The sequence below is a fragment of the Sturnira hondurensis genome, unplaced genomic scaffold, assembly GCF_014824575.4.
Source record: "Sturnira hondurensis isolate 20B ecotype Veracruz unplaced genomic scaffold, ASM1482457v3 Scaffold0010128, whole genome shotgun sequence".
NCBI lineage: Eukaryota > Metazoa > Chordata > Mammalia > Chiroptera > Phyllostomidae > Sturnira > Sturnira hondurensis.
In genome coordinates this window covers 33,900,101-33,922,576 of record NW_028082759.1, presented here as the reverse complement: position 1 = coordinate 33,922,576, position 22,476 = coordinate 33,900,101, and the positions used below count along the sequence as shown (strand labels likewise).

Below are 22,476 nucleotides of genomic sequence, written 5' to 3'. Positions count from 1 at the left end.
TTGTTCAGTGAAGAGTAAGTGCAATGGACATATTGGTTTGTTTTTAAGAAACATTAACAGTATGTGTTTCCAGAATGACAAGATTAAATGTGTTCATGCCTTTTTATGGAAAATTGACTTGTTGCATTGTAAGATCATTATGAAATGAATTTCCCCAAACTTCTTAATAAATTCAAAAAAGAGTGAAAAAGGTTTTTATAATTTTTTCAATCACTGTTCACCATTGCAGAAACATGCAGTAAAAAAGCACCAGCTATTTTCAAAAACAGCCATACAGGAGTGAAACTCCTTTCAAACAAGCTGACCAAAAAAAAGCTGAAAAGAGCAAAAAAAAAAAAAGGCAATTAATTACAGGTATGCAGATATAAAAGATGTTTTCACTGATTTTAACAAGTTATTTTGAAAGACATGAGAATAGAGTATTTTTCATTGCTGAGTTTCACTCTTAGCCTCAATCCATCACCAACTAATTAAACTTTTGCTGAACTTATTATTGGCCTGATAAACTTAAGCAAAGTCTTGGATCTCTTTTAGAAGACGGAGGTTCCTCACCCCTGGTTCCTAAGACAATTAAAAAATATCCTAAAATATAAGCAATGAACTGTTCCTGAAACCTAATCTAAACTTGTTCTAAAATTATAAGTTCCATTCTTGCAAATGCTCCATGAAAAACTCAAACTAAAGTGTTAGGAGGTGTTCATAATAAGTGTTTCGGAAATAAAGATAACATTATTTAAATTAGAAAATCAGTGATAATGTTTGCAAAAATACTTTTCTGAAAACGTTTTTACTCTAAGATATATTAACTGTATGATATAAATGTGACTTTAAGGTAATGGAACTGAATTTTGGCTTAGATACCTTAATTTATAGTCACATCTCATACATGTTATATTTATTATGATTTGACTTTAGTGGAGGGTGGAAGCAACTCATTTTAGAAAAAAGTTCTTGTATATTAAACAAAGTAGAATTTTTTAAATAGAACTTGAGAAAGTTTGCATATTAAAGTCAATAGAGCCCTGGCTGGTGTAGCTCAGTGGATTGAGCGCGGGCCTGCGAACCACATGATTGAGGTTCGATTCCCAGTCAGGGCACATGCCTGGGTTGCAGGCCAGTTCCCTGTTCCCCGTTCCCGGTTCCCGGCAGGGGATGAATGAGAGGCAACCATACATTGATATTTCTCTCTCTCTCTCTCTCTCTCCTTCCCTTCCCTTCTAAGATAAATAAATAAAATCTTTTAAAAAATAAATAAATAAATAAATAAAAATAAAGTCAATAGACCATTAAAAAAATAGAACTTTACAAAGTCCTTCACATCCATTCTTCGGTAGTGAAGAGGGCAGTGGGGGGACAGCTGGATTTGAAAGTCTCTGAAGTTAAGTGGACTTGATGTGACTGCATGGGGATGCTAGTACCTGAGAGAGTACTGGAGATGGATTTGGGGCTGTACTTCGGGTAACAGGGTGGACTGGGAAAGACAGAAACTAGAGGAGGCAGATTAGATTTGTGTAGGATAGAAATGAATTTAGTTTTTGACAGGTTCACTTTCCATTGCCTTTAGGAATTCACATCCAGATGGAATGCATGTCTAGCAGCCAGCTGGATGGACATGTCTGGAACTCAGAAAAAATAGTTTGCTTTGTTTTATGTACAACCTATGTAATAACATTACTGTATTTAATAAATGACATGAACTTCCCTGGCTGTTGTGGTTCAGTGGATTGAGTGCCAGCCTGCAAACTAAAGGGTCACCTGTTCGATTCCCAGTCAGGGCACAAGCCTGGGTTGCCAGCCAGGTCCCCAGTAGGGGGCACATGAGAGTCAACCACACATCGATGTTTCTCTTTCTCTCTTTCTTCCTCCCTTCCCCCCTCTCTAAAAATAAATAAATAAAATCTTAAAAAATAAATGACATAAACTAGTTACTAAGTTAAGTTTTTTTTAATTATTTATTATTGGTGTACACCATGGCATTAGAAGACCATGAAGCTCTCAATTGAATGATCATACCCAGGTTGTAGAAATCAAGATTAATACCTTGAATGGAAACTTCCTCCATCTAAACCAAAGCACTTCCTTTGTATTGATTCTAAAACTTGAGCTTCTACAAATGGATACTTCTTAAGGAATCTTTCATTTCAACTAAGCTTCAGCTTGGCATTTCAGCTAAACTACAACTTCCTATAGCTTCTGCTTAAAAGGTACAAAAGTAAAAGTCATGTCCCAAATTTCTAAGTAAATTTTCCCTCCTTAAAGTCATTTTCATTGTTCCCTGTATTAGTCATTTATTGCTACATAACCAATTAAACCAAAACTTAATGTCTTAAAACAAGATATTTATTATTTCAAAGATTTTGTGGGTCAAGAATTTGGGTCCCACTGCAGGATCTCTCATAAGGCTGCAATCTGTTGGCCAGAGATGAGGTTTCATCTGAAAGTTCAACTGGGGATGGATCAACTCCCAAGCTTAAACAGTAGTTTTTGGCCTTTAGTTTCTTGTGGGACTGAGGCTCTCAGTTCCTCACTAACTGTTGGCTAAAGATCATCCTCAGTTCCTTGCCAAGTGAGCCTTTTCTAAATGACAGCTTGCTCTATCAACAAGGGCTAGGTAATGCAATAGAGAGAGTTTGCTAACCAGACAGAACTCATAATTTTTTTATCTAATTGCAGAAATGGTAGCTCATCAACCTTTTCTTATTCTATTGCTTGGGACAGGTCATTAGGTCCAGGCCACCCTCGGGGAGACAATTACACCAGCGCATGAATAATAGCAGGTGAGATCATTTAGATCATTTTAGAAGTCTGCCTACCAAACTCACTAATATTTAACCAGTCTGTAAGGTGAACACAAAAAGAGGAGTTAATGCCCATAAAAGCTAATTTTTCTGTATACAGTTATGTGATTTTATGCAGGCCCTTTAAAATGCTGGTTTCTCAAAGAAATGAACTAACCATTACAGTGCTTGCTTAGTACTCTAGAAGTTCAAAAACTACCAAAAAAAGATATATAGAACAATTTTTGTAATAAAAACTGTGCTTCTGTCTAAAGTTACTTAAAAAATATAGTGGAGACTTTTTTAAATGTGCTTTTTAGTGGGATACTTCCAAGACTGCCTTTAAAAATGAGTTTCAAGACTCCATTTTTTCTTTACAAATACAAATTCCCCAACATCTGTCAAAGTGAACTTAAAGTATTCTAAGTAACTCGTAGAATACTTTACACTGAACTTAACAAATGTGGCACTGAAAACAAGTATTTCTTTTAGTCTGCCAAATTTCTGCCACATTGGAAAATACACAGATGATTGTTTAACACTGTGTGCCACCAGACAGGAATTATATTTTACATCTTTTAAAATTTCTTATTTATTGATTTTAGAAAGAGAGGGGGAGGGAGAGAGAGAGGGGAAGTGGGAGAAACATCAATGTATTGTTCCACTTATTCATGAATTCATTGGTGGCTCCTTGTACCCTGACTGGGGATGGAACCCTCAACTTTGGCATATGGGGATGATGCTCCAACCAACTGAGCAACACAGCCAGGACTATATTTCATGTCTTAAACTTAACTTGGTACATTAAAAAAATATTTAGTAATTCAACCATTTTAAACTATTTTATTTTTTTATTCTCACTCAAGGACATCTTTACTGATTTTAGAGAGAGGGGAAGTGGGGAAAAAATAGAAGGACAGAAACATCGATGTAAGAGAGAAACATTGATTAGCTGCCTTTTACACATGTCCCAACAAAGGACCAAACCTACAGGCTAAGCATGTGCCCCAATCAGGAATCACAACCGTGACCTTCTGTTTAGTGAGACATTGCCCAACCAAGTGAACCATACCAGTCAGGGCCATTTTAAACTATTTTAAATACCAGTAGTCCCAAAGAGATTTTCAATTACGTAAAGAGCAGAATCCAAAAATGGATTTTCAGAATATAATTTTATCATTTTTAAAAACCCTGATTACTAAAATAAGAGAAATAATAAGTTATAATCCTACCACCAAGAAATAACCACTATTAAATATTTGGGTATAGGTATAGGTATAGATCTATAGATATCTACATCTAAGTCTATACTATTGGATATAGATATGTATTTAGACATTTAAATGTGTGTATAATTTTACCATAAATGAGATCATACTTTTTATAATGATATACAAAATTGTTATAAAACAAAGCTTAATAGAGTAACTGACTTTCAATAAGACATAGTTAAACATGTTTCTTGCAAAGTAATGTTAGAAGCGGGTCCAGTGAGTGCTAAGCGTAGCAATGAGACAGTCCTGCATGTACTGCTGAAGCTGTTGTTCCCGAATGAATGGCCTATAAACCAGGTAAGAAGGCCCTCTGATTTGTGCCATAAGTGTTTTAACCATACTGTTTTGATCTTTCTTTTACTTCTTCATATCTTTGTGTAGCTTTTTATTCTCTTAGGTAACCCTCCTTAAATCTTTTCCCCAGTGTCTGAATCCAAATTATTGGTTTCTGAATCACAGAATCATTATTTATTCTCAGAACCAGTCTCACTTCTGATAAATCTTTCTTTGACATCTTAACCAGCTTTCCTTCTCTCTTCCATCCAAACTAGTTGGCATAGTAACTGACTTGCTATATTTTTCTTTTCCCTACTTTCTCCTTCACTACTATTTATGGCCTCCTGGGTTCAATGATTAGTTCCATTCTTGAAATTATCTCACCTCACAATAACATGTGTAAACCGAACTCATCTACTTCCCCTCGAGTTTTTGATACGTGCCACCTCTCCTCTTTCTCTCCAGGGTTGTTTCTTTATCCTAACTAACACCTGGGAATTATCCTCAACCTCTCCCTCCCTTTATCCTATTCAAACACTCTCTATCAATCTTGCTTCAAGATGCGTCCTAAAAATGTTCATTCCTTGCCACTTTCTTTGCCTTCACCCTAAACCAGGCCAAAACTGACTACAACTGGACTTTAGCAACAATGTTGTGAATGGGGTTAGAGTCCATAGGTTCCCATCCCTCTCTGCTTTTTTTCAGGCGACTCTTACTGTAACAACAGTCAGTGAGATATAAGGAAAAAGGACTGGAGCTTGAAATCAAGAGCCCAAGGATAAATTCCCGCTCTGCCACCTCAAACATGACCTTCAGCATATTTCTTTCTGATCTCTAGGCCTGGAAGTTTCCCTGTCTGTAAAATGGCGAGTTGGACTGTCCATGTAGGCTCTTTGTAACTTTAACACTCTTCTGTTCTCACCCTTCTATTCTCAAGAAACAGCAATGACAACTTTTCCAGAGTGCCTTCGCTCCCTAAGATCACCCACTGTCACCCTGTTTTCCAGCCTTCACTGCCCCTTACATTCTGCTTGTTCAATTTACCATACTCCTAATGAGTCCCAGTCTTTCCATGGTAAATGGCAGTTTCTTGTTCTATTGCTCTTCTCCTTCATTTGTAAATTAGTATTTTAACAAACCTTTATGAAGTGACTGCTAATCTACAAAGAGCACTTTTCAAGGTCCTGGGAATATCAAGGTAAAAGACATAATTTTTGCCCTTAAAGAATTTACCATTTTATTAACGATATGGGTAAGTATCAAACACATAATAGTGTGGTTAACTGCTGAGCTACAAAATTTAATATATCCTATTATTGGGGTGGAAGGGGGAGGGGGAGAAAGCAGCATTACTTATCAAGACCCAGTATCTAGAAAGGCTCCAGAAAGGATGTGCTCATTCCAAGCCGAGTCCTTCGATTTTTTTCATTTTTTTAAATTTTATATATAGAGAGGGAAGAACAGCAAGATAGAAACATCAACTTGTTGTTCCACTTACTGATGCTTTCATTCCCAGGGCATCCAACTGCAACCTTAGCATATGGGGACAATGCTCTAACCAACTCAACTACCTATCCTGGTCCCAGCCCTTCAATCTTAAAAGGGGAAACAAGAATTAAGGAGAAAACAAAATGTGTCCTACCACTACCTTGGGGAGTGGACAGAAGAGGATGAAGATTATTAGGACAGGGCATATTAGGGCAAGTGCCAGATTGGAATACTAAGGTATAGGGGGCAAGAGGCAAGCAATGAGTCTGGTCATGATGAATGCACTGGAATGTCACCTAAGGAATTTGGATTTTACCTGAGGAAATGTTGAAGTATGGGCTGAATTTGGATTTAGACAATTTGTTTCCTGGTCTGTTACTGGGAAAAGGTGGTCAGTTTGGGGGCACTGAAACGTTGGAACTGATGGCAAGGAAAATCCAGTGGTGGGTAATGATAGCCTGCCAAAAATTGTCCTGACAGGCCCGTTGGTCCACTAAACAGGCCACCTTGACCCGATGCCTGACGGCCTCGTCAAGCTAACTGCCTTCACTCAGACAGGCCTAGGGGCCACCCTCCAGCCTCCACGTCATAAAGAGCAGGACCCCCGCGAGGCCACAGGGAGGTTGCTTCCAGAGACCTCGCGAGATTTCTCCGTGAGCCGCCCACCGACCTGGAGCGTTTGGTCGCCTGGCAACCACAGGTGGCTACTGAGGAACTTGACACTGGCGAAATTTACCAAACCTGAGTTACTAACCCGGCTCATCCCGCGACCGGTGAGATACATTCAGGGAAGAAGCGTGGGGACCAAGGAAACCCTATAGCCAGGTTTCTCAAACTTGCGTCCTGCCAGTAAGACTTTCCTGGGGCACTTGTTGAAATGCAGATCCCTGAGCCTTATCTCTAGACATCTAGAATTTCTCGAAAAAGGGAAGGAAATTTCCCTTTTCAAGAAAGGAATTTCAGAAAGGGAATTTCTCGGAAAATTGTCTAGAAGCCTGTAATTTTTTAAATTATTTTTTAAATTTAGTTAATTATTTTTCAAGTACAGTTTTCTATTACTCCCATCCCATCCCACCCCACCCCGTACTCCCCCTCCCTCCCATTTCCACCTTTCTCAGTTGTTGTCCATGTATCCTTTATATGTGTTCCTCTAAATCCCTCCCCTATTTCCCCTGAAATTCCCTCCCTGTATTTTAAACAAATGGCTATAATCAGGCAAGATTGGGAAACAGCTCTAGAAGCGGGAGACAGACAGGGGTGGAGGGGTTGGCCGCGGAGCTGAGGGATCTGTGGGTGCAGGTCTAGTCTGAAAAAGGGGAAGTCTGCCCTGACCCGTATGTCAGTTGGTTAGAGCATTGTCCCCAAACCCCAAGGTCGCAGGGCTGGACCTCTGGTCAGGGCACATGCGACAAGCAACCAATGGATGCATAAATAAGTAAAATAACAATTCTCTCTCCCCCTCGCCCAACCCTTCCTCCTGTCTTTTTCTAAAATCAAGACAGGGAGAGAGAGGAAAGGGGAGGGAGGGGCGGAGGGAGAAGAAAGAAAAGGGGAAAGTCTGCGAGCATCAGCGATTCACAGCATCTGGGGCCACTGAGCATGAGCCTAGCTAAAAGAAATACACAAACTGAATATGAAATGTCCACTGCAGCTAGATAGTCAGAGCCCCAGGATGATGAAAGCCAAGAGTTCCCCCAACATGGATTCCTGAGCTCCTGTAAAGCAGCTCCAAGCTGGCGAGATCCCCCTGCTTTTCCAGGGGGATCCTGTGAAGCAGATCCCACAATGGCGATCTGGAGAGAGATCCTAGCGACTGGAGCCCAGAGATAACAGATATCTAGTAGGAAAACTATGAAAAAGCAGTTTCTCACACTTTAGAAAATAAAACTAGGCACACCCCACAAGTGTTGACATAATTATTTTTATTATAGTGTTCTGAAATGTATCCAAATCTAAATTAGGTTCAGTTTACATTCCTGAAGCTTATAATTTCTCTAAAACAAACTACAACATCAGTGAAGTTTAAAGTATTATATTCACATGATAAATGATGGTGTTTTTGTGAAACTAAATTCTCTTTTGTGGATCTAACTGCTACAATGTGAGTTTTTTTTATTTAACAGTTTCTATTATTGCATATTACAGGTTGATTCAATTCTCTCCCTTTCCACATTCAAGCCCCTGGAAAGTTTTCTTATAGTTTGCTGAGGAGGTCCATTTCTTTCCCTCGGTTTAATAAATAAATAATTTGCCATTTTCCTTTTCTAATAATCTGAGAGAATTAAGTTTATTTCTATAGAAACACTAATTAATGCAATGGAACCTACAGACAAAAGCCATTTATAGCATGGTCATTCATGAAGATTCAGATGATCCAAAATGTCTGTTTTATCCTAGGTTAGGGAGCAGAGCCTGAAGCACAGACTCTGAGATAACACCTTTTGGGGGTTGTTATCTCAGGGAAGCAGGAGAGAGGAAGAAAAAAGAATAAAGGAGATGGGGAGAGGACAAATATAAGAGAGTATGTAACCCAGAAGACCCCAACATGTCTTCTGAGGGACCTTTTGAAATCACTGCATCTCCTAAAAGTTAATGGGGGAAGGAAGGGAGAATAAGTCATTCATGGCTCAGGTCTCGTATTGGTCAAAGTTGTCCCTATAGGGCATCACATATTTCATAGTATGGGGTAGATCCTGAATAGCCACTTGTACAGCAATCTTTTGCCCCAGCTATAAAGGAGAAACTGGAGTGCATAACCTCTTGAAGATGTGCATTTCACCACAGTTATCAGTGTAAAAAAGATATTTGAAATTTCCAGGAAAACTTCTTAAATTTTTAGATAGTAGTCAAAGAAACCATATTTTTAGTAGGTGCAACCCTGAAGTGGCCATTACTAGTTCAAAACCCTACAAAAGCTCTTCCCAATGTGCTGAGATAATGTATACATATACAAGAACCATAAGAACAACATTGTAAAAGCAAAAAAATAAAAATGCCCAAAGATCTATCATCAGAATAAATTTCTTACAGTAGAATATTATACAGCAGTGCAGTATAATATTCACACACTAGAGCTACACACATCAACTCTGAGTGTCAAAAAAAATAAGCAAAGAAGAAAAATGGAATCAGAATAATGCCATTTATGACATGTGAAAAACAATACTATATGTTTAGGTGTTCACATATATGTAATAAAAGTATAAAGACATGAAGAAGAATGTCTAAATTTATGATAAACTCTAAATTAAAAAGCATGGAGAGGGAAAAAGGTATAGATGGGTTCCAAATGTATTTGTAGTGTTTTATATTTTAGAGATTTTATTTTTTTAGAGAGAGAAGGGGAGAAAGAAAGAGAGGTAGAGAAACATCTATGTGCAAGAGATAATTGATTAGTTGCATGCATTACCCCCTCTAGGAACTGAACCACTGACCTTTTGGTTTGCAGGCCAGCGCTCAATCCACTGAGCTACACACACCAGGGACTAATGTTTTGTATTTTAAACTGACCTTTGGGTCCATGGGTGTGGTATTTGTTATACTTTTATGATGATATATTTTTTAAAGATTTTATTTATTTATTTATTTATACTTTTTATGATGATATATTTTTTAAAGATTTTATTTATTTATTTATTTATACTTTTTATGATGATATATTTTTTAAAGATTTTATTTATTTATTTATTTATTTATCTTTAGGGAAAGGAGAGAGGGAGAGAAACATCAATGTATGGTTGCCTTTCCTGCATCCGCTGCTGGGAGTTGGCCTGCAGGGAACCGGCCTGCAACCCAGGCATGTGCCCTGACTGGGAACCGAACCGCAATCCTCTGGTTCACAGGCCTGTGCTCAATCCACTGAGCTACACCAGCCAGGGCTATGATGATATATTTTTAAGCAAGATTAAAAACAGTTATCTTTTCTTAATTAGTAACTTTGTTCAGAATATTATTGTTGTGTTTGAAATTTCATCTGTAAACAATAATCTTTCATGCCCAGAATACCACAAATACTACAAATTGAGGTGTTTGGTTGGTGAAATTCCAGACACATTGGAATAATAATATTCAATTTTTAAGTGTATTTTTGCTTACATTTTTGACAAGAGAATATAAAGCACAATTAGGGAAACTGGGATATGCATCACTTAAATAGCTATACTTCCTAGAGGATTGCAAAAAATGGGTTATCTCAAATTATAGACCACATATGCATATCTTATATACAGCAATACTTGATTAATAGCATATTTCCCTTATTTAACAACCCTAATATATTCCAGACAAAATGGTGAAGTGAACAGTGTTTGCCTTATCTGTGAAAAAAACAGTAGAATAATAATGAAGATAGCACGTTTATTGATCTATGTACCAGGCACTGGGTAGAACACACTATTCATGATTATCTCATGTAATTGTCACACTATCCCTTGGATACTGTCCTAATTTTATAAGAAATTGAGGTAACGTGCCCAAGATTACCTAACTAGTGAGCAGTGAAGCAAAAACTTGAAACTAGGCAGTCTAGTTTCAAGACTAGTTTCCTATTTCTCAATACTGCATTATGAGAACTACTGCATTATGTTACCTCTTTATGAATTATGGTTATAGTAACATACTGTAATTGAAAGCCAGCCCAGTTTTCAAGTATATTGTGCCATTGGCCTATGTATATATTTAAGGGTTTCACACCATTTTTCTGATGTGGAGGGTTAGTGACTATGATGACCACAGATACTATGGAAAAAGGAGCCAGGAAACCTGATCTCATTCTTACATGCCACTAGATTGGGCCTTAGTTTTTTCACATGAGAATACTAGATAATACTCCTTTTTAATTTTTTGATTTTAGAGAAACAGAAACATGGTTTTGTTGTCCGACTTACTTATATCTTCATTGGTTGATTCTTGTATGTGCCCTGACCAGGGATCAAATCCACAACCTTGGCATATTATAATGACACTCTAACCAACTGAGCTACCCAGCTAGGGCTAGATGATATTCCTTGAGATCTTTTTCTACTCCAAGAGATGCCTACAATAAAAATTCAATAGAGCAAGGAAAAGATTCAAAAGTAAATGAGCCTTGTGTTTTAATTAATTTTGGTATTTTAATTTTTTTTAATATTTTATTTATTTATCTTCAGAGAGAGGGGAAGGGAAGGAGAGAGGGAGATAAACATCAATGTGTGGTTGCCTCCCACATGTCCCCCACTGGGAACTGGCCCGAAAACCCAGGCATGCACCCCGACTGGGAATGGAACTGCGATCCTGTGCTTCACAGGCCCGCAGTCAATCCACTGAGCCACACCAGCCAGGGCGGTATTTTAAATTTTTAATAAAAAGAATTAGGCCTATAACCTTAGAAAGATACCCAAGTGCCCCTAAAATACCCATGAACTAGTTAATCAAATAGTTTTATATAAGAAACCTAAAAAGTCAAAATGATTTATCTTAAATTGCTATGTACATACTATTCTTTTTTTTCTTTTTAGAAAGTTGGGCATAAGACAATACCTAAACCTGCTTCTCAACATGGCATCAGAACACAGCTATTGCTGAGAGTTTGATTTATAGCTAAATCATGGTTCGACTGACCTTGGATCTGGTTGCCAAAAACAGCAACCTTAAACCCAGAAAAGAAGAAACCACTTTACAATATCTGAAGAAAATAACACACATAAATTTTTCAGACAGAAATATAGATGGAATTGTAAGAACTCTGAAATTATTTTCTGTTTTTATATCATTAGCAATGTAAAGTTTAGAAACTGGTGCCAGGGCATACCTTCTTTACTGTATTTTTATTATACTTATTAACTATATTTTCATTAGTCAGCTGATATTGTGTTATCATTATTTTTCCTCCTACTATGTTTTTATTATACTTATTAACTATATTTTCATTAGTCAGCTGATACTGTGTTATTATTTTTCCTGCTTGTAATGTTAAACTTATTAAAATTAATTCTATACCATTGTGATTGTTAAATATATATGTTAAATATATATATTCCCCTAAAATACTCTACAGTGTAGCAAACTATTGGGTTGGCCAAAAAGTCTGTTTAGTTTTTCCATAAAATAAAAGATACATTTTTCATTTTCACCAATAACTACCAATCTGAATATTTTGAGTATGTCACCTATCTCCCACATGGTAGAACATTGATTGCTCTCAATTAATCTCAATTTGATCACTATCAACTTCAACTAGTCTACTTGACCATGGAGCATAATAAATGAAAATTTAATGTTTGTATAAGTATAGGTTATACTCTCTCAGTTATCAGATAAGATTCTTTTCTTGAATATATTCTGAAACTACATTTTCTCTATGTTAAGCCAATTCTTGGCTTTGATTTGGGAAACTTTAATGGGCAGCAATAGCCCATCTTAGGCCACTTGTATTGGTATCCATTGTCTATAATAAAATGCCGAAGACAATAGATGAGAGGGAATTTCTTGGAAATATATAAGCTACATGAGGAAAAGGGTCATGTCTATTTTGTTCAAATCTCTCTAAATTCCCCACTCAGTACTGTGCCTGACTCTTATTAAGTGCTTAATAAATATTTATTGAATGAATGAATGAATAAAAAACACCAAAGCCCCAGACAAAATTGTCAACTAAAACAATTGAAGTATTTTTTTTCAGAAATCCTACCCAGCTCCCAGTCTATATCCCTTTCAGTTTCCTGGTGATCCTTCTCCCATGAATCCAGTTTCCCAAACCTCATGTTTCTCTTTTGTTGCCTGAAGCTCCCTGCCTCTCATACAGGCTGCTTTCTCCAGAGCTTCCCTCCCTTTAAATTTCTTTGGCTCCTCACTATCAATGCTCCTTCAGTGTGGATGGCCTTTGTTAGGAAGAAAGCAAACTGGTATAAAGTAATTTACAGGAATAACTTGGGAACTTAAGTTCCCAAGATGTGGTTGTATTTTAAACGATCTTACTTAGTGAAAGCTGAGTTATTTTTGAGCAAAACTTCACTCTTATCTCTTGCCTAGTTCATTTAGGTGGACTCTACTAACATGCAAGAAATGACAGCCTTTTAAAATACCTTTAATTATTTTTCATATCTCAAAAGTAATTGGTGTTCATTTGTATAAAATTCATATAAAAAAGGAACTGACTTGTAATTCTACCATGCAGAGAAAACCACTATTAACATTTAGATAATGTCCTTCAGTCTTTTTTCTAGGCATATATTCACATAATTTTACCATAGTGGGTCATTGTACTGTCCTCATTTTATTATAAAAGCTACAAGATATTTACTAAAGAAACTAAAAGATATTTAATGGTTATATGGTATTCTCTTTAATGCCGCTATCACAGTTTCTTTATTAATTCATTATTCTTGAATATCTAGATGACTTACAATTTTCAGTATTATAAATCACAAGAGTTTACTTCCAATCCTACAGAAAGACTAAGAAGACCTGATTTATAATGTTGGAGCAGTAATTTGTTAAATGTTTCATCTTCCAAAGAAGCCTAATTGCTTTCAAGAAAAACTGCTTGCATAAGGAAAATCTTTCGTAATGAATACAATTTTATTGATATAGTTACAGAATGCTAAAACCTAGAACTAATTTGTAATTTTTCTAGTCTTGTTTTGACTGTGTTAAAATAAAGCAATACTGTTCTTTTATATTAATTTTAATGGAAATTACAGATTAAGTGATAAACTTTCTTAAAAGCATAAGTTTTCAGAAGAAATTAAATATGACCTGTTTTTGTTTTCCTTTTAGGAAGACCTCTCTGTTTGCAAAAATCTTAGTGTTTTATATTTGTACGATAATCGTATTAGTCAAATAACTAACTTGAATTTTGCCACAAATTTGACTCACCTGTACCTACAAAACAATTGTATTTCATGTATAGAGAACCTCGGGTCATTAAAGAAACTAGAAAAACTGTAAGTGTTTTTTTTAAGTAATGTAACTGTCATCATTACAGTAATATTTTTGCATGCAGGTATTTCCATTATTTGTAGTTTTGTGGAATGGGCCACAATTTTTATTCTTTTAGTATTATTAGTACAAGATAAGTTGTTTCCTGTGTAATACCAGACAATTTGTGTTTTATTAAGCCTGGTATACTTTCCTTTTGCTGGAAGTTGAGTTGTCTTGAGGGCTTATAGGAATACCCCAAAAACATCTGTATGGAGGCTCAAATGGTGAAAAAAGTTTCCATGGAACTCAAATGAGTTGTGTGCTTTTCAGAATCACATACCTCAAAAGGGCAGGGTCATAGAATTGGTAATGTTCATGTAGATTTTATTGTAAAAATAAAAAGGCACTTACCGTGCCTTTAATGATTGTAGTTAAATAATGAAGACTGGCGGATCCAGTTTCCCCAGATTGAAAAAACTGTCAGTGCGTCTCAAAATGTGGGTCAGGGGCCTTAAAATGAGGAGATAGGAGCAGAGTGGGAAATGCTGGGTTGCTTAGATAGCCAAATCTGAATTTCTGGGGAATAGGCCCAGAAATCTTCATTTCTGAACCTACAACCTGGGCAATTCTTCTGCACCCTACCTATGAGAAGCACTGGCAGATAATTTAATAAGGACTATTCCAAGTCTCTCGCTTAAGAAAAAATAAACTTACTTCCTAGACTAAATTGTAAGAATCATATAGATAAATCTTTCATTAATTCAATATACAGAGAACATTCTGTATGTATGATTTTCACACAGTTCAATGATTTTGTTCTTATGTTTTTATCAGGTTTACAGAACATGTTTACAGAATGCCTATTTAAAATTATGTCTAATATTTTGCAGGTATCTGGGAGGCAATTCCATTGCTGTCATAGAAGGTTTAGAAGGATTAGAAGGACTAAGAGAGCTTCATGTTGAGAGTCAGAAGCTTCCCCTTGGAGAAAAGCTTCTGTTTGATCCAAGAACTCTTCTCTCCCTGGCAGTAAGACCATATTTGAGTATTCTAACAAAGCATGTACAGATTAACAGTTATCATGGAACAGGAAGGTGGTGAAGGGTTATTTGAACATTGTACATAATCTGAATAATTATAGGCCAACTGAGAGTTTATTTGAGAGCTAATAACCCTCAAATAAATAACCCTTTTTCCTGCATAATTCCTCAGAGACTCAACAGCTATAAAAAGGAGATAACACCTGCTTGTAGGGCTATTGGAAGGATCAAAGGAAGGATGTTAAAAGGTTATGTAAAGTATGAAACTCTAACAGATGTTAGTTAACTCATAATTTGGACATTGGTGATCCTCATGACACAAAAAGCCTAAGGAATGCACTTCAGGCAAATTCTGTAGTTTTCACAGTAAGTCGTTTTTTCACTGAATTCTGATTTGATTGTAGGTTGCGCCACATATGGCTCTGACTCATCAGAAGAAGATAGGTATGGCAGCCCTAGGTTTCATGCTCTAGCTGTCTGTCACCTGACATCACAGGGAGGTGTCACAGCTAGTTGAGAAGCCAGAGGGTGCCACAGTGGCTTTTGTTACCCATCATAGCAGGATTTGTTAGAGATAAGCTACCTTCATCCTGAGCAAGGGTCACAAACAGAGCATGGTTATTGTATTTACAGATTTCATTGGTTTTATATTAGAGGGCCCAGAAATGGAGGGCAGAATAAGGTTTCTGAACCAAACATGTAACAATTAAGAGATAGTGCTTTAAACTGGAAAAGAAGAAAGTGACTTACCATATTTTACACACTGCACACCCATGTTTTTGGCACAAACTTTCAGGAAAAAATATTTTGTTTTAATTTTTTAATTCAATTTTGTATTGATTTATACTAGATACTTGGTTTTGTATTATAAAGGAATTTTTAGCATTTATTTTTGAACATATTATGGTACAAGAAATTTTATGTAACAAATAATTACAAAGCACAAGAATAGATACAAGGTGTTTCAGGTACTACTCATGTAGAATGCACATCTTTATTTTTCCCTTAAAAATTTGGGCAAAAAAGTATGCATTATGCATGGCAAAATATGGTAGCTTCTTTTGTTTCACTTTTTATTTTTGTTGTTTTGTTACAGTTGTCCCACCTTTTTGCCCCATTGCTCTCCCCTGCCCCCTCCGCACCACAGTCAATCCCCAACCCACTGTCCATGCTCCTGAGTCCTCTACTCATGTTCCTTAACTTGCCCCTCCCCCTTCTTATCCCCATTATACCTCTCTCCTCCTTCTCTGTTCACTGTCATTTTATTTTCTATTTCCATGTTTCTGGTTCTATTTTACTCATTTGTTTGTTTTGTTGATTAGGTTCCACTTATAGGTGAGATCATATGGTATTTGTCTTTCACAGCCTGGTTTATTTCATTTAGCATAATGTTCTCCAGTTTCATCCAGGCTGTTGCGAAAAATAGGGTAGTTTCTATTCTACCCCTTCTATCCTACCCCTTCTATCCTCCCTACAGAATGAACAGTGTTTCAGCTTGGCCTCAACTGATCCTAGTAGGCTGACCCCACTGTAGGAATGGCTAGTTTTATATCCATAAAACACCACTGAAAATATTTTTGCTTACTCAAGCTTTGCATAGTTTCAAGCAGATTCTGAAATTCTAAATATAAGGCATAATTTTTAAAGCTGTTTTCAAGTCTTAAAAAGTGCCAATAAGTATCATCTCTATGTTAGCTATGTGTGGATGCCAGGGGTGGGGGTTGGGGGGTAGACTCCCTCTTGGTAGGGAGTCCTGGGCCTTGGATTTTAAGATGGCTTTGATTTAGTGCACTCTATTGTATATTTATGTCCTCCTTAACAGTTGAAATTCTTATTAGCTAATTATTATTCTAAATTCTTCTGAACATATGGAATGTCAAGAGAAAACTATACAGAGGTAAAGATAAAAATAAAAACCAGATATTCTTTAATTCTTGGTCAATGTTTTCTATTTAGAAAAACAAAGACAAAAATGATTTTTTCCTATGTAAATACAAATTTTAGTGACCTTTAACACACTGATAATTTGCTTAAACCGAAGTATATTTTCTGTATCGTTATCATTTGCTCATTGGGTCATCTTTTTTCTTTCTTTGCTTCTTGATTCTTAGCTTCTTTTTTCTATAAATTTTTCTTATATCTTGATTAAACTTATGAAAAATAATAAGTTATATTACAATTACTATAGTTCTAAACATTTCATCTAAAAAATATGACATAGAAACAAAATCTCCATGGGTTTTTATTCTCTTGCCTAAAGAGCAAAATAGTCTGAACTGATAAATCTTAAAATTTTCATGTATTAAGATTTCTGGTTCCTATATATAGTACTTAAATAGGCTATTTACTAATGCTAATTTAATTATTTTCTTACAGAAATCCCTCTCTATATTGAATATCAGCAATAATAATATTGATGACATAAGAGACTTAGAAACACTGGAGAATCTTAATCAGCTCATTGCAGTTGACAACCAGCTTCTGCATGTGAAGGTAGTGTAAAGAAAAATTAATTTTAAAATATTTACATGAAATTGTGATGGAAATAACTATAAAATATATTACTTTAAAAACATCTAGATTTGTTATAAAACTAGCTTAAGAATCTCTACTTCTTAATGTATATTTTTGCATAATTCTGCCCCTTACCTAGTTTTACTTCTATATCCAATGTCTCCATCCTTCACCAACAGAAAAAAAAATGTTTCATTTAGAAGGAAGTCATGATTTTTATTTTCCATCAAATATTTTCTTCTAGAGACCAGATTTCTTGCCCCTTACCTCTGATCTCCCAATAAATGAGTTTCTAGTAACTGAGACTAGACCTGAACTCTCTCCTGGCTACTTACTCCTTCTTGGGGAAGCACCTGGATATTGAACTTATTTTAATTTGCACTAGCTATATTCATATCATGTTGTATCATGCCATAGTCATTCAATTACTCATTCATTCAAATACATATTGATCACCTACAGATTTGTCAGGCACTGTACTACTCTGAGTGGAACACAGGAAGGAAGGATACAATTCCCAGGGCTCAAAAAACCCATTGGCAACAAGTAATGAGACCATAATGTAATTCTACCTTCATAAGTACTCTGGTAGCACTAACTCAGCCTGGAACTAAGGAAGGCCGCCTGAAAACAGTCATCTGTGAACTGAGCCATTGCCATGACTTCACAGCTTCTGGCTTGGTAATAAGGTCAGCTGTGATATAATTCACATGAAACCATAGGAGAAAAAATGGGCTTATATTCCTTCCATACACAGCACTTTTGTTTTCCAAATTACTTCCAGGCAGTTTTCCACTGACCCTAAAATTCAAAGGTATTAATTACCTGGTGCATCCTGTAACTACTGTAAGGAGTAGATAACTATCAAAATAAGCATTGATGTCAGTTTACTGTGATAGCAACCTCAGTGCCTTGCTCAGTTTCTGAAATGTTGTAGGCGCTCAATAAGTAATAGTTGAATAAATAAAGTCAATAGTGCAACATGAGATTAGAAAGGAAGGTATAGGAGCCAGATCATAAAGATCCTTTTAGGAGTAATATAAGGAGATGGCTGCTTAGAGATGAAAAGGAGTGAATGGATTACAGGAAGATTTTTAGGTTAAACCCACAAAACTTGCTTATGAGTAGGATGTGTTGGAATAATGAAAAGAGAAGAATCAAGGATGACTCCTAGCTTTTTGTGTGAGGAACTGGGGATAGGGCAGTAGTAACCTTTACAAGTTGGGGAATACAGGGAAGGAATAAAATAATTCATTCTGTTGAGATATCTATAGGACATTGACATGGATATGCCAACTAGGCATATGGACTTCAAAGAAGAAGATTGGACACTTTGGGAGTCAACAGCATTTATATGATATTTAGAACCATGCACCTGGGTAAAAGAAAGTAGAGATAATAAATGAGGCCAAGATCAAGCACAGAAATATTCCATTTAGTTGAGGAGGCACCAGGAGTCAGTGATGTAAAAGAGAAAAAGGAAGCTCAAGAAAAAGGGAAAGTCCACTTGCACTGAATGCTGTTGAGTGGTAGACACGAGGGCAAATAAGAGGTTAACAAATACACTGGACTTAACAAAAATCAGACTATGTCTGGTCAAGTATCACGTACTATGCATGTTTCGGAACAGAGTGTGCCTTGGCAAGGATTTGCATTGTTTTTCTTCTACCTAAAGCCACATGAACATTTGAGAAACTTCCTTGTTATGATTTGAGAAACCATAACAGTATTTCATGGAATATTTCCCCACACCTGAAATTTCAGTATATAAACTAAAAACAAAGAGAAGGGAAAATTAAAAGACTATGTGGATATAATACCTTAAAAACAAAGTTACAAGGGACAAGTTTAATTTGTGAAGTTGAACCAGGAGCTCAAAAATCACAGCGGAGGGCAATGCTGAAATGGGCATTTAGTGAAAGACAATACTAAAATGTTACAGGGTTTGTTTTCCTCCTCTTATGCACACAAACCAGTCTTTACTCTCAAAACTCTTCCTGTGTGGCTTAAAAACCTTGGGCAAGAGATTAAAGAAATCCTCTCTAGGTAAATTGACCAGTGGAAGAGAAAACATCTCCCAATTCAGACATTTAAATATTCCACAGGGGAAAATACTAGCAGCATACCCATTGCCCTATACTGAGATGAACCAGTTAGTAAGCCCATCCTTCACACAGAGGTCTCATTTACTTTCATGAAAGAACAGTTATCTCAGATCACTAAACATCTGAAAGCTTCTAAAAATCAAAGAAAGAAACAAACAAAAACAAAGAACTCTGAAAAAACAGATAATATGGAAACAGAAAAACAAAAATTTTAACAAATTTCACTATCATTAATTTATTAAGAGCAATAAAAAAGAATTCTATAACCTTTAAGTAAAAACAGAATTCTCTTTTTAAAAAAAAGCATATTATATGAATGAGAGGACTTAGAAATTTAAAATAGAATAAAGTTAAATATTCAATATAAAGCTTAAATGATAAAATTGGGTAAGCATACCAGAAAGAACAAAAAGAGAAAGAATGCAAAATAAGCAAGTAAAAAAGAAACAGACCATTAATTCAGGATATCCAATATATAACTAATAAGAGTACAAGAATGAGGAACCGGAGAAGTAAAATTATGTCTAAAATAATATAATGGGCCATGATGTATTAACCATGACAAGAATCATCATCCCCCTCAAAAAATAGTAAGTTAGACAAAATATGTGAAACAACTTTTTCAGACATTATACAGGACTGTGATCCCTAGAAGAAAGAAAACAAACAAGGTGAGCTCTCTAATTATCTCAGCTTCCTGCCTGAAGGCACTTTCCAGACCACAGTCCAGGGATGGAAACAGCAAACAAGAGCCATGAAAATGTAAATCATGGAGGAAAGTCAGTCAAGAAAAAACATCCAGAAATAACATGGCATAGAGGATGGAATTAGAAGACAGGACTTAAAAAAACTATTATAAATACAAATATGCTCTAGAATTTAAAGAAAGCATGAACATAAACAGGAGATGGAAGATAGAGAAAAGGTAACTTCTGGAGCTGAAAAGTATATCCAAAATTAAAATCAGCTGGATGGGATTAAAAGATTAGACATTGCAGAAGAAAAGATCAAAGAATTCAAAGACATAGCATTAAATTATCAAAACTGAGGTGCAGAAAGAAAAAAACACTAAAAAATAGCAGAGCCTCAATGGCTTGTGGAACATTACAAGCATTAAAACACGTATGTAATGAAGCCCTAGGGGTAATAGGGACAAAGCTGGGGACTGAATGTCTGTGTACCTCCAAAATTCATAGGTTGAAGCCTAATTCCCAATATAATGATATTTGAAGGTGAGACATTGGGAGATAATTACATGATGAGGATCCTTGTAAGAAGAGAAAGAGACGAGAGCTCTATCTCTCTGTTGGCCATGTGTGGATACAATGAGAAGACAGGTATCTGTAAATCAGGGAGACTGCTCCCACCAGACCACAGTATCTGCCAGCACTTTGATCTTGGACTTCCCAGCCTTCAGAACTGTAAGAAATGTTTCTTTTTAAAGCCACACAGTCTATGGTATTCTATTATGGCAGCCCAAACTGACTAAGATGGGCAGAAAATATCTTTGAAGGAATAGTGGCCTAGAGGTACTGCAGGTGGAGCACTCACACTTTCCTATTTCAAAACTTATTACAAACCTATAGTAACCAAGACACTGGCACTATCATAAGTATACACAGATAGATCAATGGAATAAGACTGGGAATTCAGGAATAAACCGTCACTTTAATCAACTGATTTTTGACAAGCCAATGAGGAAAAATAATTTTCCAATAAATGGTGCTGAGATATTTGGATAGCTACATGAAAAAGAATCAAGTTGGATACTTTTTTAATAGCATAAACAAAAATCAATTCATGGTTGTTTTATGGGACATTACACAATGGAATACTACTCTAACAAGCAAAATAGAGACAGACTCAGAGAGCAAGACGACGATGGTTGGGGTTAGGAGTAGAGGGATAGAGCAAAAAGGAAAAAGGACTCATGGACGTGGACAACATGATCGCGGGGTGGGAGGGTATAAGGGGAATAAATGGTAGTGAAAAAATACGTTAAGAAAGTCTAAAAATAATAATTAATTAAAAAATAAAATAAAATAAATAATAATTAAAAAATACATTTGACATTAAAAAATCAATTCAAAATGGATCAGAGACTTAAATGTAAAAAGTCCAACCTATAAGACTCTTAGGGAAAAACGTAGGGGTAAATTTTTATGAATTTGAATTAGATAAAGCCTTCTTAGATATAACACCAAAAGCATAAGGGAAAAAAGATTAATTAAATTCCAACAAAATTAAAAACTTTGTGCTTCAAATAGCATTAAGAAAACGAAAAAGAGAAGCCAGAGACTGGGAAAAGTACAAGGTGAAATTACCATATGATTCAGCAATCATATATACTGTATGCAAATCTTAATAGTTAACTTTATTTGTAATTTTTGAAACAACCAAATTTCCCTCAAATGGGAAATGGATAAATAAACTGTATTTATACAATGGACTATTGCTCAGCAATAAGAAGCAATGAACTACTGATGCACACAGCAGCATGAACAAATTTAACAAATCATTACACTGAGCAAAATAAGCCAGACAAAAAGGAGTATATACTATATGATTCCCTTTATATGAAACTCTCGAAAAAGAAATATATAGTTAACAGCAGATCAATGATGGCTAGATGGGAGGCTGACTGGAAAAGGCCATGAATGAATCTTTTGGGATGATGAAAACCTTCTGTCTTGGTTATGGTGGCTGTTCTATGGACGTATATGGTTTAGTTATTTAATAGATACATTTTGTTGTATATAAATTATAACTCAATAAAGTTAACTTTAAAATGATATTGGAAAAAATTCAGAGCCAAAGGAACTGAGTTTTCTGATCCAAACTGTCTCCCAAATGCCAGCACAATGGATAAAAACTGACCTCACCCAGGTCCCTCCTTAAAAGTTTTAAGACACTAGAAATAAAGAGCTCCTAAAGGCTTCTACAGAGGAAAAGAGGATACAAAGAGTCAGGAATCAAAATGCAATCAGGATTATCGGGCTTTTCAATCTGGAAGACAGTAGAATAATGCCTTCAAACTTTCAAGCTAAAAATATTCTTGATCTAGAATTATATACTTAGTCAATTTTTAAATTTTTAAAAATGT

The 22,476-nt window shown here is 35.8% G+C and overlaps 1 protein-coding gene across 2 annotated transcripts in view; it reads left to right on the top strand.

Annotated features, from left to right (window-relative positions):
- Nucleotides 1-6,422: 6,422 nt before the first annotated feature.
- PPP1R42 (protein phosphatase 1 regulatory subunit 42) overlaps nucleotides 6,423-22,476 on the top strand; it is a 39,626-nt gene continuing 23,572 nt past the window's right edge. Inside the window, exons 1-5 of one of the 2 annotated variants that reach the window (XM_037058672.1) lie at nucleotides 6,423-6,588; nucleotides 11,311-11,528; nucleotides 13,571-13,737; nucleotides 14,605-14,743; nucleotides 17,131-17,247. In XM_037058672.1, coding sequence (XP_036914567.1) covers nucleotides 11,400-11,528; nucleotides 13,571-13,737; nucleotides 14,605-14,743; nucleotides 17,131-17,247 — 552 coding nt within the window. In that variant the 5' untranslated portion in view covers nucleotides 6,423-6,588; nucleotides 11,311-11,399. Of the gene's footprint in view, nucleotides 6,665-11,310; nucleotides 11,529-13,570; nucleotides 13,738-14,604; nucleotides 14,744-17,130; nucleotides 17,248-22,476 lie in introns of both variants that reach the window. The other variant, XM_037058671.1, reaches the window with a different exon arrangement.